The sequence below is a fragment of the Pogonomyrmex barbatus genome, unplaced genomic scaffold, assembly GCF_055798465.1.
Source record: "Pogonomyrmex barbatus isolate J1 unplaced genomic scaffold, ASM5579846v1 scaffold1, whole genome shotgun sequence".
Taxonomy (NCBI): Eukaryota; Metazoa; Arthropoda; class Insecta; order Hymenoptera; family Formicidae; genus Pogonomyrmex; species Pogonomyrmex barbatus.
The window spans coordinates 24,349,417-24,365,585 of NW_028297098.1; the positions used below are offsets into that span (position 1 = coordinate 24,349,417).

The window sequence follows — 16,169 nt, forward strand, 5'->3', positions numbered from 1 at the left end:
ACGAATGTTTCCCTCCGCGTGCTTTACGGTTGAACGCTCGACCGGAATGGTTAATGGCGACGATTTCTGCGCGTTTCCGCGCTCGCTTTGCGAAAACATGCCCTGCGACCAGCGCGCAAATGAATACCTTAGGGACAAAGTGTTTCAGCTCGTTAGTTTATACTACTTCGCATATTGTATGCATATTAATGTTGGACTGAAATTGATTGTACGCGATGTATACTCATTTTTTGAATAAGCATTATTCAATAATATAATATATAATTATTAGTGAGATCAATTATTAATCACGAGCTAATAATTTATCTACTAACAAACTAATTTAAAATTAATCTCTATAATAATTTTCATAATTGTGTAAGTTTAAAAAATATGTGCTTTCTTCGGTCTTTCTAACTGAAACTACGCGAGTTATATGACAAAATAGATTCAGATAATATTTCTGTTGGGAGTAATTCCGTTCAGACAATTAATTTAAAGATTCTCACTTGTAATGAGTTAATAAATACATTTGTGCTTCTGATGATACAATTAGCTGACTATCGTTTGATACAACAAATATATATTCTATTTACAATCTGTTTTAAATGTTTTATTCGTTCCATTTAGTAGAATGTTGCTAAAAAAATATATATTTCAGTTGCAAAAACTTGGAACATGAAGATTTACTAGCACTTTTCTTAAGTTTGAAATAAATTTCAATCTGAAAATAAAAAAAATATGATCTTTGTTTTACAAATTAATATAATACAAAATTGCTAACTAAATATGTAATCAAATTAATGGATATCGAGTATGTTTACTAAGCAATCAAGTGATTAGTAATTGTGGTTATTGAATAATCAGTAATATATTGTGGTTAATAAATAATGGAAATAATCAAGGCTAAATTAATACTCGATCTTGATTAAATTATTAATCATTAAACAGAAAATAGTTATATCTCTTATAATCAAAAAATCGAAAAATTAAAAATGCTGCCGAACATTTATATATACCTACAATACATTCATTCAATTTCGAATCCTTTGTTTCTTTTTTTTTGAGATTTCAATCCAATTTTAAATAATTCAAACGAATGAAATTACGGTGCTCCTCTCGCGCTTTCCATTCCAAGTGTCGCGCTGCTTGGTACGTGCAACGTCGAGATCGTGATTCATCGGTACGTCGCCTTGTTGGAGGAGGTGACACGCGCAAGGTATCCTCCCCGGCGCATCTTGTTTAAACGTCGCCTCGCGCGCGATAGCGACGCGGAAGTCCTCGGCATCCGTCCATCGTTCGCGCATGCGATCGCGGATCGCACAACGTCGGACAATGAGACGTGATTCGAGACGGCGCGCCCTGCCGCTTTGTGTTATCGAGTGGCATTCCGACACGCTTCTGGAGTGACATTTAGATAGCGACGTCAACTGTCTGCGGAGCAAATCCGTCGTGGAAGCGAAGGCTCTCCTCCTCGTACTTCCCCGGAAGCCTGACGGCGAGAGAGCCCTCGCCAGCGGAGCGAGCGAATTCACTGCTCTGATCGAATTAGCGCGCCACGGTTCCCCGATACCCTGACAGTCTGAATTAATTAACAGGAGAACGCGCTAGGTAAGCAGCCATTATCGCAACAAAGTGCGTGTCGCGCGACAGAACGGGCGAGAAATGATTGTTCGATATGTGTAATACCGTAAATGTGGACTGAGTAGACGGCACGAGTATTTTAAATCCGATTTATCCGAGATAAGTATATAATCTAATTCTTTGATAGTAAAAGTACCATAATTAACGATATATAAATATACGAAGACACACAACTGTTTATAAATCTTATTTGCGAAAGAGTGATTGATAAGTTAATTATGAGAGCCTCCAATAATTTTTTTCCCAACGTTGCCCCTCGCCAAACCGAGCCTTGACATCGGGCTGGATATTCTCAGTTCTGCTCTGTATTAGATAACGATAGCCCGAAGAGTCGTGCGCGAAGAGTTTTGCGTCTCGACGCGACGTCTTGACTCCATTAACTTCACACTTAGCGGCACCTTAGAAAGCCCGTTGCCGTCGGGAGATCTGATTAGGGGTTCGAGTCTCTGCTAAACGCGTTAGTCTCGGCTGCAGGGCGTCGCGCGAGAGGACGGAGGCGCGGCATCATCAGGTGTTAGAGAGTGGCGGCACGGGAAGGGGGGGGAGGGGCGAAAGGGCGCTCGTTGGTGTCTGTCTCTTCATAGTTTGATGCAAATTGAGTACGAGCGCCACCAACTACCGGCAGTATAGACGTTTTCCTGGCTTTCTCTCCCTCCGGTCTATCTATATACAAGAGACACACACCCACATATACATCCCATAACACCCATACTATCTATCTAGATCTACACCTCGATCTTTCCCTCTCTCTCTCTCTCTCTCTCTCTCTCTCTCTCTCTCTCTCTCTCTCTCTCTCTCTCTCTCTCTCTCTCTCTCTCTCTCTCTCTCTCTCTCTCTCTCCCCTCTCTCTCTCTCTCTCTTTCTCTCTCCCTCCCTCTCTGTCTGTCACTCTCTCCTTCTTTGTTCTCGAAGAAGACTCCACGATCGAGTACGAAATTCATTCCACGCGACCCTCTTCGGCTTCAAGCAAACCTCCACCCCTCTCTCTCCCTCTCTCTCTCTCTCTTTCTCTCTCTCTCTCTCTCTGGTCTTGACTACCGCTGAAGTGTTGCCGTTTGGGGTTTCCCGTCCCACGTTGCGGAGCTCGCACTGTTTGCCGACGAATCTCGGAAGCTTTCTCTCGACTTAGCAGCAACGAGAGAAACGCGGAGAACATTTAACGGTTTGGCCGATCTTTCGTCACCAATTTGTTGTTTTAACTTCCGAAATTTCTATCGAGACCGAATTTTTATATATATATATATATATATGAATGCATGTAAAACGGTTCTATCTCCAAAAAGTTGTATCTCTTCCATAAATTTCAACAGAAGAGGTACTCTTCGTACTTTAATTCAATCAAATATCAAATCGTGTTGAAATTGTTATTGATGCCATCATTCATTTGATAAATTCATTTATAAATTTATATAATAATTATTGCAAATTATAAGACATGTCAATTTTTCTTAATCGAAGATATATATATTTGATTTTCGGCAGGCAACGATACGAAACTCCTGAAACGGTCGGTGATACTAATGTCTCGAACGTTTAGCGTTCGCAGATTACAGAAATAATCGTTTATCGAGAAAATATAGCGCGTATCTAGACGCGAAATCACAATACTATTATAAAGGATCGTTCTTTCCTGTCGCTCCGCTGAAACTCCCCTCCTCCTTTTGTCGCACCTACACTCCGTAATGTCCCTTTTTATGGTGCATGATTCGAAGCTGCCCCCGGGATCGATTTTGTCCCGTAGCACAGTACTTATCGTACCCCGTTACGAGGGCACATTGCTTTTTATGGTGGTTACATGTTCCGATCGCGCACGGCGTACCCCCGCACTCTTCCTTCTTCGTCCCCCCTTCGTTCTTTTTATTCGCGAAATGAGATTTCTACGCCGTGTCAAAAAATCGCATCACTCAAATGTGGTATTTTACAAATAGATTATTTGTAAGAGAAAATCAAGGGTTCCATGCTTCATATTCTAGAAATGCAATGATTGAGTTAAATTCACAGGAGACATAGGATCATTCAGTATAATTAATTCAGTAACTTAATTGAATAGATGCATTCGAGAACGGATGCTAAACTTGTACATTGTATGAAATCATTAATGTATCTCGAGTTCTCGATGGTATTCCGACGATTTCACCGAAACAGAGAAGAGGATATTTATATATTACAATTAACCCCCGGCTATCGATCGAGACATCGCGAACTCACACGTGCCGATCGGAAAGATATTTTAAGTTCAATTATATCGTCGCCAATAAGGTTGAATATAGAATCATTGCTCGCTATTTCAGTCTCTCTAACGCGGACTCTGATGCATTCGCAATTCTTCGTATTTATATTTTCGAATCAAACAGAAAATTTGTAACCGCGATGAACAAAATCGATATTACGCGAAACTGATTAACTTGATATGATACACGCGATCAACAGCTTCAAACATTTGTTTGAACAACGAGGGATCTATATTTGTAATGAATCTGTATCGCTATATCGGGAATCTTAATTGATTTTTGCTCATCTATATCATAAGTACTTTTGGTTACTAATAGACGGTCGCGTTTAGAAATAACACTTAAATCATAAATCAAGACTGTCACTACAAAAGAAACTATTCTGATTCTGCTCGCTGCAACTCTGACCCTGTTGTAATTTTGACTCCAATCTGACTTTAGTCGTTGCATATTTTATTTGTTCGAGTAAGTGACTTTACGTATCGGCGAACATTGATTTCGTCGACGCGGTAAATATGTTCGATATCCGCAAAGACGCGTCGCCGAATTCGCCGGAAAAAAAAAAAAAAAAAAAAAAAAAAAAACGCAGATTCCGCCGGATACGGCCGGATACGATACGCAGAAATCTCAATTGCGATTTCATGATCCTCTCAGAAAGAGACGACGTCGGCCGACCGGCTCGTTTCGAATGCTACAAATGTGCCGCGCGCGCTCGTTCAGGTGGCTCGAGTAGGTGCTGAAAAAAATCACGTCTGCATTTACATAAGCGCCGGTATAAACCACTCGACAGAGAAAGCCCGACATAAAACCTAAACAGGATCTCGGATGCGCGGGACAGCACATCCGTTGAATACGCAATGGCCGTATGTAGCCGATGTACATACCCGTCTACCACCCCGTTGCCGAAAAATGCTTTTATTATTCACCGGTGAAAATTACGAACGCGACAGTATATGCGTTTTGCCCCGGCGTCTACTGGAGTTTACACGGCTCATCGACGACGTCTTCGAGAGAGCAAGAGAGAAAGAGAGAGAGAGAGAGAGAGAGAGAGAGAGACCCTCATTTCGTCGCCTTAATAAATCACCGATTAAAGTGTGTTCCTTTTTTTTTTTTTTTTTTTTTTTTTTTTTTTTTTTTTTTTTTTTTCATAACTTCTACAGATTTTATTGGTATAATATTCGAAATTTCTTTTAATACAGAATTTTTGTACGCATTATCATATCTGATAATGTTAAATTATAGAACATCGTCTTGACAAAATAATATGAGACAAACGTAGGATATATTTAGTTTCATTTATCATTTCATGGGATCATCAAGAGATTAAAAATGAGGCGAAATTAAAGGTAATACGGTGACGCGCATCCCGACCCGAGGCATCCTATAGGAAATAAAGAGACGAGGGTCGATTCTCGCCAAAGGATCTACATTAATGATATCCGAGGGACTCGACGTGTCCCAAAGACAACTTCAAGTTTCGCAAGCTCCTCCGTAAGACAAATCGCGCGAACACGCCCGTCACATCGCGATCGATATACGCGGTATGTATAACGTCCGGAGAGTGATGTTCCCGGCGCCTGACGGGAATTTTCAAGCCACGGTGGATCCCGGCAAAACGATTTTCGTGTCCCTCGTGGATCTTCGATCCATTGTGGCACGGTGGAGACGCCGGCCGCCCTTACGAGCCCGCTTTCATGGCTCTTTAGCATTTCCGGCGTAACGTCCCTTATGCGGACGCCTTCCCCCTCGTCCGAAAGGGCGCGGTAGAGAAAAAATTGACTTTTAAACCGGCAATAAAAACGAAAAATGTGAAATCTTTGATTTTAAAGGCCCCGCCAGCCCGCCCGCCCTCTTCGCGAAGACGACAGTTGGTCGATGCGTATAACCCCACGGTGGTAATCTTATTTCTCTGATATCGCAAACCAAGCACGTTCGGTACCTCGCCGCCATCCCGAAATCCGCGTGCAACGGTATGTATATCGTGTCGGATTACTCCAAAAGCCTCCGGATTTTTATACGCTGAATTTTAAAATACACTCCTCGGTGCCGTCTCTGATTTTATTCGCCGACATCCGAGAACGGTCAATCTTGCGCACGTGTCGACTTGTTAACCATTTTTTGACTGCCACAAATTAGATTAGACGTTATTTAAAGATCTGTTATTAATAAGGAGAAAAGTGAGGGATGCGATCGCAGAGAGACAGCGAGAGAGAGAGAGAGAGAGAGAGAGAGAGAGAAAAAAGAAAGTAAGAAGGAACGAAGAGATCGCAGAGATTTCCAATAGCGGTAATCTGAGTACGATGTCTGCGAATCGACTGAAAATTTACATTTAGGAGTCGAGTTGGAAGACGCTGAAGGAAGTGGCGTGGATAAGGGGTGGCGTTTCGCCGCTTGTTTTTTATTTTCTAGCAATTTCCTCGGTGGAGCAGAACGGAAAGTGACCTTAAGGGGGAATTAGCACGTTTTACCGCTCTGCCGATTTCGCGCAATTCGTAAACAGAATTTGTTTCCGTTCCTCCGTCACTTTTCAACGGTGTGGATCGACGTGATAACGAATATCTTTATTTATTCGTTATTAAGCCTCACGTTATCCTAATATATTCTTTAACATATTATAAAATTTTAATATACATAAAATTTATTTTTGATTGCAGATTTTGCGTGGGCGACAGATTTTATCTCTGTGATAACAAAATCCTCTGCGAGTACGACTACGAGGAGAGGCTGGTTTTCGCCAATATGGCGCTACATCCTCCGCCAAGCGCGACTTTGGCGCACATCAAGAGACAAGTGACCCATCTTCAGCCACCGGTAAAAAAATTTGTGCTTTTATTATTACGAAGCTCAATCGCGCGACGATAGAATGATACGTTTATAGAGAGCGCACGTCTATCCATCAACAGACATGTTTTCGTCGTTACAATCCATGTAAAATATAGTAAAATGCATCACGGAATCTCCTTTCTGGACCCTGGCCATCGGGTTTCAAACTCGCAAGGTTTCAAACTCCTCAAGGCGCAACCCCTTAAGGCGGGTTAAAGTGGCAGGTCGCCCGTCCTGACCCTCTCGACAACAAAGGACTCCCCCGGGGCTTCAGCTATGCTTTACCATCCTACCATCGTCTTACGAGTTAGGATATCGCGTGTCCTTATTAATTAAGCTCTGCCCGTTAAGCAAGCCTCGTCGCATGCCTTAACGATTTGCTCCTTCTCCGTCGAAAGCGGAACGTGCGAAAGAATTTACTCTTCACAAAGATCGTTAGAGTTCCAAGAGCTATTTCGCGAAACTACGATGCCGGGAGATTATCATATATTCTTTTTTTTTTTTTTTTTTATAGTCGCGAAGTCTTTATCAAACAATAATAAAATAATTTCAACAACTCTTATCACGCGAAAATATAAAAATCTTGAATCCTCCCAATCTTGAATCTAAGAAGTTAAATGTAACAAGAAGATGTTGTAAATTTAATTTTTCTTTTAAATTAAAACTTAAAGCAAAAATAGACTTAAAACTGCAGCAATAAGGAACGAATAACAAGCAACGAAAAGGGGCGATTTTCACGAAGAGGAACGTCCAGAATTATGAACTCATCGGCGTTAAGCTTGTTGGGATTAAGTCTTCTTGATTATCCTAAGGCAACAGCGTTGCTTCGAAACAATATCTTAAGCTTCTGCCGCGCGAAGGACCACGTTCTACTCGACCTTAGGAGCCTATCCATTTAATCCGGGTACCGTCTTGCAAGGATTTCACGTCTTCCTTGCACGATAACTTATCATTTTAATTCGCAATATTTATTTAAAAATAATAATTAAAATAATAATATCAATATATTTAAAAAATTCTCCATTACATTATAACAGTATTAAATTTGCTATGTTTTACTTATATTCAACTAAATACAAATCTAAGTATACAAAAATTTTCTATCTGAAAGAATTTCTCTTGAAATACGAAAATTAAGTTATCAAACTCCACCGCCGACAATCGACCTACTAACAATACCATTCGACCCTATCTTCATTATTAAAAGATTCGTTAAAGGATCGCGGTAAAGTGTTCGTCGTGAGAGTTTAAGCCTTCGAAACATCTCGGGAAAGCGGTCTAAGAAAGCGGTATAGATGCTCGCCGCACGCTCAAATCGTATGCACAGAATAACGAGGTCCTCGGCTCGATGATATCAAGCTCGGTAACGTGTACTACTTATAATATGCAAATTCGCTACCCTTAACCGCCCTCGCTAGCGAGCTGCGTGTAATTCAGGGGTTGGTAACCCTTGCGACTCTATTCCTGGGCTGTGCGTGCGTGCTTGGGTGCGTGCGTGCGTGCGTGCGTGCGTGCGTGCGTGCGTGGGTGCGTGCGTGCGTGTAAGCACGTCGGTTATAATGTTTAAAGAAATATCGGCCCGCGTGAAACGTAAGGGTGTATACCGTGTAAACATTTTTCAGGGACGCGTAAATCTACCTCGACGAGATCGGAGCGGAGTGTCTCGTGCCTTAAAATTCGTGACTCTCGCCGTGACTCTCGAGTGACAAGCGACGTGTCGCTTTAATTAATACGAGATATTTTTTATTTTTGCCCGACGCGGGGAAAATCGATGCTGTTTTTTTTTTCTCCCTGTAAATTTCCAGTACCGTCAATCGGGAAAAATTGGCACGTCCGCGGTGTATTTCGCGATATTGCGCGATCCAGCAGCTTTCACACGCAATATCGATTCGCTCGGAGGGTTTACGGGTTATAAATGACCGGTGTGCGAAATAACGGGATGGCAGACTAATGCCAATAATCGGCGTGGCATGCTAATGTCGTCTGCGCATCTATTACGCTAAGCCTGATGGATCCCTCTTGACATCTCGTTCCTGGAGCGTGAATACCTTCGATCGCGACGAACACTCAAGATATCTATCGTTCTGCTAGCTAGTCGGAGGGTCGTTTCACATTTTGCATCCAAATAAGAGGAATTAACACGTGCGTCGCATACTTTTCTCTCACAGACAGAAATAACATTGCAAATGAATCAAAAAAAAATAACTGAGTCGAAACGATGGAATTCGTTATGCGGCAATACGTAGGTTGAAATAAATCGTGATATTTTTTTAGTGCAAAATATATTCCCCGAAGGAAGAAACCGTCTCATTAGATTTGGCACCCCGATAAAGTGCGAGAACGAAATTGAGAGTATCTATAAAGCGTAGAGAACAAGAGAGAGAGAAGAAGAAGATATTGAGGAGAAGAAAAGAGGAGAGAAAGGCGTTAAGATTCTTAAAAACCGCGAAGAGGGTGCTTGTCCCGGAGGCAGCTGCCACCCTTGTACTTTCCTTAAGCCACGGCTCGTCGGGGGCGGTGAAGTACCGCCGACGGATAGTGGGAGAGGGAGGGGGGGGGAAGGAAGGAGGGTAGAAAGGTAGTTTTTCTGATTGCCTGAGAACAGACAGCTGTCCCAATCTTTCTCAGCCCTCAGGGAGGATCCACCGCACTTTTGGCGAATAATGCCAATGGGGAGTGTTGCTTACGAATAACTCGAGTATGCCTGATCCGGGGTAAATCGAGAGTGAGAACGATGAGGAAATGAAAGGAAGCGGCGAGACCGGACAGCCTTTAGCCGTCAGCATCGACAATTGAGTTGTCTCGCTGAAAACGGATGACGGATCGTTTAAGATATTATGCTCGACCTATTGAAACTTTACAGCACGTTGGAAGGCGCGAGGTTTATGCGGGGAGATTGCTTCAAAATCGATTATGTTTCCCTATTGTTATGCTACACGGCGATTCTTTACTCCTCTATCCCCCCCCCTCTCTCTCTCTCTCTCTCTCTCCTCATAGTTAATAATTTTTATATACCGAATAAAAAGTTGGTGTTGATATTCCTGGAAATAATTCCGGGATAAAGAAGTTGAGAGAAAACATTGCATCTCTCAGAAGAAAGTCGATTAAAAGGAAAATGTCGTTGCTCCGCAAATAGTAACGACGGCGAGAAGACTCGTGAAAAGCTTTAGCTCCGTTTCTCGGCGAGGAACTTCGATCGAACCGCGCAATCTCATCCTCCTTAGAGACAAGTGTAACGCGCTTAAAAATTGGCGAGAACTTTTATTTCGGTCTAATTTTCCCCTCGGGACTCGAGGCGAAGAACGAGTGGGAAAGGGAGAGGGCTGAAAGGGGAAACGTAGCGGGGGGAGGAGGGGGGGGGATATAGACACGGAATAAGAACGAGAAAGAGAAGGACACGACGAGAGTTTGGAACGATTATCTGAGTTTTAAAACAAACTCTCGAGTGTCTGCGAAGTCCTTCGCGAATCAGAGGGGGAGGAGGTCTGAGGTGCCAGAAGGGAGATGGGGGACGGGGAGAGGGGGTTGCGGAGGTGAGATAATATGCTAATGCCAAGACGGAAGGTACATGAGAATTTAAGAGGATCAATGTGCGCAGTACGAGATTCGTACGGGGAATGAGGCATTACAACGTCCTCTATATTGCTTCCAGGCGATTAGATTCCTGAAAGTTCGTTGAACGCAGGCGACTAATTCCGACGAAATTAAAGTTTCGATTTAACGGCGCTTTTATTAGATTTGAGTATTCAATATCCATTTGCTCAGGGATGAAATAAATGACGGAGTGACGGACGTATCGAATTCGTGAACAATGAGCCGAAGAAGTGGAAGATTTTATACCGCGTAAGCAACATATATCACGTTTTCTACTTTCTCAGTTTACTTCTTTAACGTAATACGTGGACGATTATATTATAGATAAATGTTGAAAGCTTAATGAAATAAAATAAAATAAAATCGAGTTATCGCAAGCCTACAGAGAAGAGAGAATGGATGTTATCTATTATTAAAAGATTTGCAAAAGGTTATATAAAGCGTAAGAAGAGTGTGCATTTCTATATAACAATGCAGTTTCCATTATTGATATTGCGTTAATTATTTACGGAATTGATTTAAAATAGTTGCTCTGATATGAATGAAACACTTAGCAACCGATATAATGTATGCATTAGAATAGCCGAATAGAATGTGTCAGAATAGGATATGATACCATTAATAATAATTAATGTAGCGCACGGTTAATCCCTCGAAATGTAGCGTTTAGCGAAATGGACGCGCATCATCGTAATGCAGTACTATACACAGCCACGGGCGTATTCCCACACTGAACAAAGCCATTAGTCCATCATTAATCCTTCATTGTAGATACTCTACTCGTTGTACATGCGAATACGATCTGTTTAGAATTACATTGGGGAATGTCATAAAATTACCGATAAAATGAATCCTCCATCTATAATTAAATGTAACAGAAAAAGAGTCGGAGAATTAGCGCGAGTGGGATTTATATCACGCGATCTAAGTAAATGTCAAGATATGTTTTCGAGACGAAACAAGTTTCAGGGGCGAGCTAATCGATCGTCGATCGATCTGCCGATTAGATTGCCTCTTGGTCAACGTAGCATAAGCTGTGTCGTGACAGGAAGAGAGAAAGAGAGAGAGAGAGAGAGAGAGAGAGAGAGAGAGGGGAGGCCAAAGAAGAGGAGGGGGGACAGACAGAAGCATGTACATACGAGCCCTCGCACGCGCGTGTACACGTCGTTCTTGTTAACGAGCGCATTATTAGGTGCACCATGCTTGGCTGAATTTCACGTAAAGCCGTCGCGCGGCCCCTTACACAACGCGCGCCGAGAAAGCTCGCATGGGAAAGCCCGGCTTGCAAGCTTATGCGAGATTATGAGTTTAGTTAGGAAACAACTCCGAGAGCTATGTGCTACGTGGCCGAGCTTACTTTTATAACCGATTATTATTACCGACGGGGTATGCAAACCCCGTCGCGAGGGCTCGCGGCCACGCGGCCCGAGTTTACCTCGACGTCGAAGTAACGAGATACGGAACAAATTTAAATGTAACACATATTATTGCCACACGCACGGCAAGAGAGATGAACGCGTAGAAAAATCGTTTCGTTTCAAAAGTTCCAATCCAATCGATTTAGATAGGAGCGTATCAAAATGGAAAACTTAAAGAGCCCGTAAATGTAATGACGTGACACATAGTAATTTTTTTTTTAGCAATCTTCCATATTCATTTCTTACAAGAGAAAGGAAGTTAAATAAATTTCCTCTCTCCCTGTAAGAATCAGATCGAGAATAGCCGGGCGAGGCCGGGCGAGGCCGGGCGAACGACCCGCCGTTAAATTCCGCTCCTAAACGATCCCGGGGCGATTAACGACGTCTTGCCTAATTCTCATCTCGTGCCGAGAGGTCCGACCCGCCTTCGGCACCGAGCGTGCTCGGTGGGTGGCGCTAATTTTTGCGCGTAAGAAAAGCCGCGCGGAGGAGAACGGAGGAACCGCGCACCTGGCCGTTTTCCCATCCGCGGGAGATCAACGGACAAATGACACGCGATTCCCTACAAGCCCTCGCGATGGCGATGCTCCGCATTTACCGTCAGTTACAAACTACCCGGCCCCCGCTTCACCACCCTCGCCCCCCTCTCTCCCCCCCCTCCTTCCCCCCGAGTCACGATTAATGTCTTATTCGCGCGTGCGAGGTTTTCTCCTTGAGAAAAAGAGAAAGAGAGAAAGCAAGGAAAAACCAGGAGATTACAGCGGGAGGCGAGAACAAATGCGAGAAAAGCTGCTATCTAGATATTGTGTAATATTGTGTTTCCTAAAATTGTCTTTCCGCGTGAAATTTTTGACAGTAGAAGAACGCCCGAGAAAATGAATTCAACTTCGAAGAGGAAATTTGTATCGCGTGTGTAAAATTAACTTATCATTTTGTAGAGACTTATTAATTATTTAGAATTCTGGCTTTTAATAATTTAGATTAAGGTAATTCTAGTTATTAAATCACAAAAATTGCATCTCATTTTCTCTCATGTGAATTTTTTGAATATTGTTTATTATTAAATTTCTGGATTAAATATGACAAGTTTATCTGGCGATAAACTAATCGTAATCTTGGAGTTGGATTTTTGTAGTTTAATGGCCAGAATTATTTGTCTAATCTCTCATAGAATTTTAACAATCGAAAAATAAACTAAAACTTTTAATAATTAATGTGTTTTTTCACAAAATGATACATACCGAAGCTTTCGCAAAGCGCGTGCCATTTGATTACGACGTCGGCAGTAAATCCACGGCGCGGTAATTCCTCCTCTGGCAATTGTAGATAAAACTTGAATAAGTCATAGACTTAATTTAACCCATAGCAACGTTCAACGACGGTCTGGAGCCTTCCACGGAGATTTCTTAATTACGAGCGGGACCCTCTAAGACAAGAGAACGAGGATAGAGAGAGAGAGAGAGAGACGGAAGTCCTGTTAGTGGTTACAGGGGAAAGGGTTTTCACGGCGACGAGATTTAAGGATGCTTCTTAAGGAAAAAAGAAAGTCTTCTCCGTCGCAGATGATAAAGCATTTCTCTAGCGGCGCTTTGTCATTTTTATCATAATTATTTACGAGTTAATTACTCCGCAGCCTGGTTGTACCGGCTACACTTTCTTCCGTTTTAGAACGAGAAAAATGCTTTATTAAGACACTTCGGAGATAATATACCTTTTATGAAAAGCCCATGATAGATATGCTCCCTTTCGTTCTTATCTTGCCCGATGCATAGAAACAAAAGCAAAATATTTTAAACAAAAAGAATCGTATAAAGTTAATAAACTAAAGTTTTATATATAAATAGGTTGTAATTTATATATATTTTTACATTCACATAAGATAATAACATATCGTGATTAAGATCGACATCGATTTGTTCGCGTCACGACGAATTTCGAGACATACCAGCACAGAGTAATTGCCGAAAATGGAGGCTTAATTCGGCGCCGTGCGAAAGTTAGTATGATCAACTTATGGGCCGAAATCGTGATGAAGGAGGGGGAATTCCGTCACGAGGGGTTGAGCTACACGATCTGCCGAATTTTAAGCCTGTATAATTTAACACCTTTACTGCAGAAACTAAGAGAAACTGAAGGGAAAGACAGACAGAGAGAGAGAGAGAGAGAGAGAGAGAGGGAGAGGGAGAGAGAGAGACACACGCGTGCGACGACGGCAACGAAGATCGAAAGAGGGAGAGGAAACAGGATCGACAAGATAAGAAGGAAGGATGACGAGAGGGAGACAGGGTGAAGAGGAAATGCGAAGTTGAAAGTTTTCAACGGCACTTACCTACCTTGGTACACTCCCTGCCTCTCCCATGGGTGCTCTGTACCACCGGTGCACAAATATATAGTCACCAGATAAAGACAGAGATAGATGAAGAATCGATTGTGTAAGAATGAAGAGGAGAGAACCGCCCAAGTTGAGTCGCGCCGCCCCTCCTCTTCACCCGGGCACTGAGATACAAATTCATTCCTCTGGTCTTTTGTTTTTGAAGCGGAGACTTAGATAGCACGTTAGAGAGAGAGAGAGAGAGAGAGAGAGAGAGAGAGAATGATAAGGAAAGAAAAAGAGAGAGGGACGCAAATTCGTTAACGTTTCTCAAGGGCGGGAATCTGCGCTGGATTTTACGTGCCGCGCCGTGAATAATTGTTAAAATTAAATAACGAGGCTGCTAGAGTCGATTGATCGACCGAATTTATTCCCGGATTTTGTGAGTTGCCTTCTAATCGGATTAAATTCTTCAGAATTACAGATTCACTGTCTTATGTATTCCGATATGCATTTAAGCGTTTTGGATAAATGGACCTCGAGAATAAATCGAATTTAATTCTTAATCGGTATGCTTCTTGTTTGGTTAAATGCAATTCAAAGAGAAATTAGGCGTATCCATTAATGTTATCTAATTTTGGTTAAATATCCATTACGTTATACATAAATTATTATTAAAATCGATTTCGATAAATTATATAAAGCATGTTTTATTTACAGTCACATGTCAGAATCAGTGACGCGATTAAATTAACAAGTTAATTCCTAATAATTAATTCCAAAAAGAGCAAGCGTACAAAACTTATTATTTATCAAACTTGATTTATAATTTTTTACTTTACTGCCCCAGAAAAGCTATATGTGTCTTTTCTATAAAAAGAACTTTCTCTAAATCCTACCAAACATTTTAAATATTCATCAAAATATATATCATCAAAATATATATTTTCCGCAAAATGAAAATAGGGTCTGTTGAATACAAAATACAAGAGAAAGTCGCCGTCCACGCGGTTTCTTGCACTTTACAGACAATCGTTACGACTATTTGCAGCAATATCGTTCAAGCGATAATTCAATGGTTTATTAAAACTTCTTTCTCAATCTATGTTACAGCTAGAGTTATAATCTAGACAAGGACACGAGTCACTAACCAGAATTTGTTAACTAAGGCTGTCAGTGCGATTCACCTTCAGTGGTACGGTATCACTCGCATTGGTATAAATCACACAAATTACAGTCTAGTTGTCGAGCGAGATCTTAATAATAAAAAACCGAACGCGCATGTAAATAAATATATAACGGATATTTCTGTGCGCATATACATATAGAGATTGATAGAGAAATACGAATGTGCTGCCTCGATTCCGCGTTTCCGCTGTTTCGCGGTGGTATTGCTCCGCGGTTACCTGCCTCTTTTATGAAGGACGTGTGTGTGTGCCGTCCCGGCGTCACATAAATTTTCCGCTAAGTCGAGATCGTCGATCTAGCCAAATTGAAAGAGGAGGCTGAACCACCGAATATACCCGAGCGCAGTCCGACGGCCCTCATAATCCTCACGCGTCTTCTTTTATCTTGCAGAACGTAGCCGCGGGTGGGCCTCAGCGACAAGCGAACGGGGAAGCGGCGGCCCATAACCACAACGGATATCCACCGCCAGCCAGCACGAGCGCCCATAACGTCCTGAACCCCATGAATAATTTAAACGGTATCAATGCGCAAGCATCGTACGATGCCAAATGACAAACGAAGTAAGCGCCGATATATCGATTGAGTCGCGCGAGGGAGCGACTCGTCCGTCGTTCCCGTTGTCTTCGTCGGCTTCGACCGGCGCGCTGCTCGTCCGCCTGAAACTATCGTCCTCCCTGACTTTTTAGCCCAACACGACTCGCCGGCAGATCGCGCATAACCGAGTGTCTCTTAATTATTGAAAAAAAAAAAAAAAGAATAAAATAAAAAAAAAAAGAAAAAGATATCAAGCTCTGCGAAACAAAAAAAAATGTTATAGATATGTATTATATAATCGCATTAAACGGTCTGCTTTGTGTCGCGATCGGAGATCGATTGGACGAAAATTCGTTTGTGTAAATAGAAGGGTAAAACCGTGAAAAGTATAATAGTACATCGCGGATAACGCGAGTAAGAAGGCGTGGGAAAAATTTCAAATGTATA

The 16,169-nt window shown here is 42.1% G+C and overlaps 1 protein-coding gene across 2 annotated transcripts in view; it reads left to right on the plus strand.

The window, feature by feature from the left end:
• LOC105434365 (LIM domain only protein 3) overlaps positions 1–15,843 on the plus strand; it is a 75,864-nt gene extending 60,021 nt beyond the window's left edge. For both annotated transcript variants that reach the window (XM_089071508.1, XM_089071512.1), the window contains exons 5-6: positions 6,509–6,665; positions 15,579–15,843. In XM_089071508.1, the coding sequence (XP_088927634.1) occupies positions 6,509–6,665; positions 15,579–15,740 (319 nt within the window). In that variant the 3' untranslated portion in view covers positions 15,741–15,843. The remainder of the gene's footprint in view (positions 1–6,508; positions 6,666–15,578) is intronic.
• The last annotated feature ends 326 nt before the right edge of the window (positions 15,844–16,169 follow it).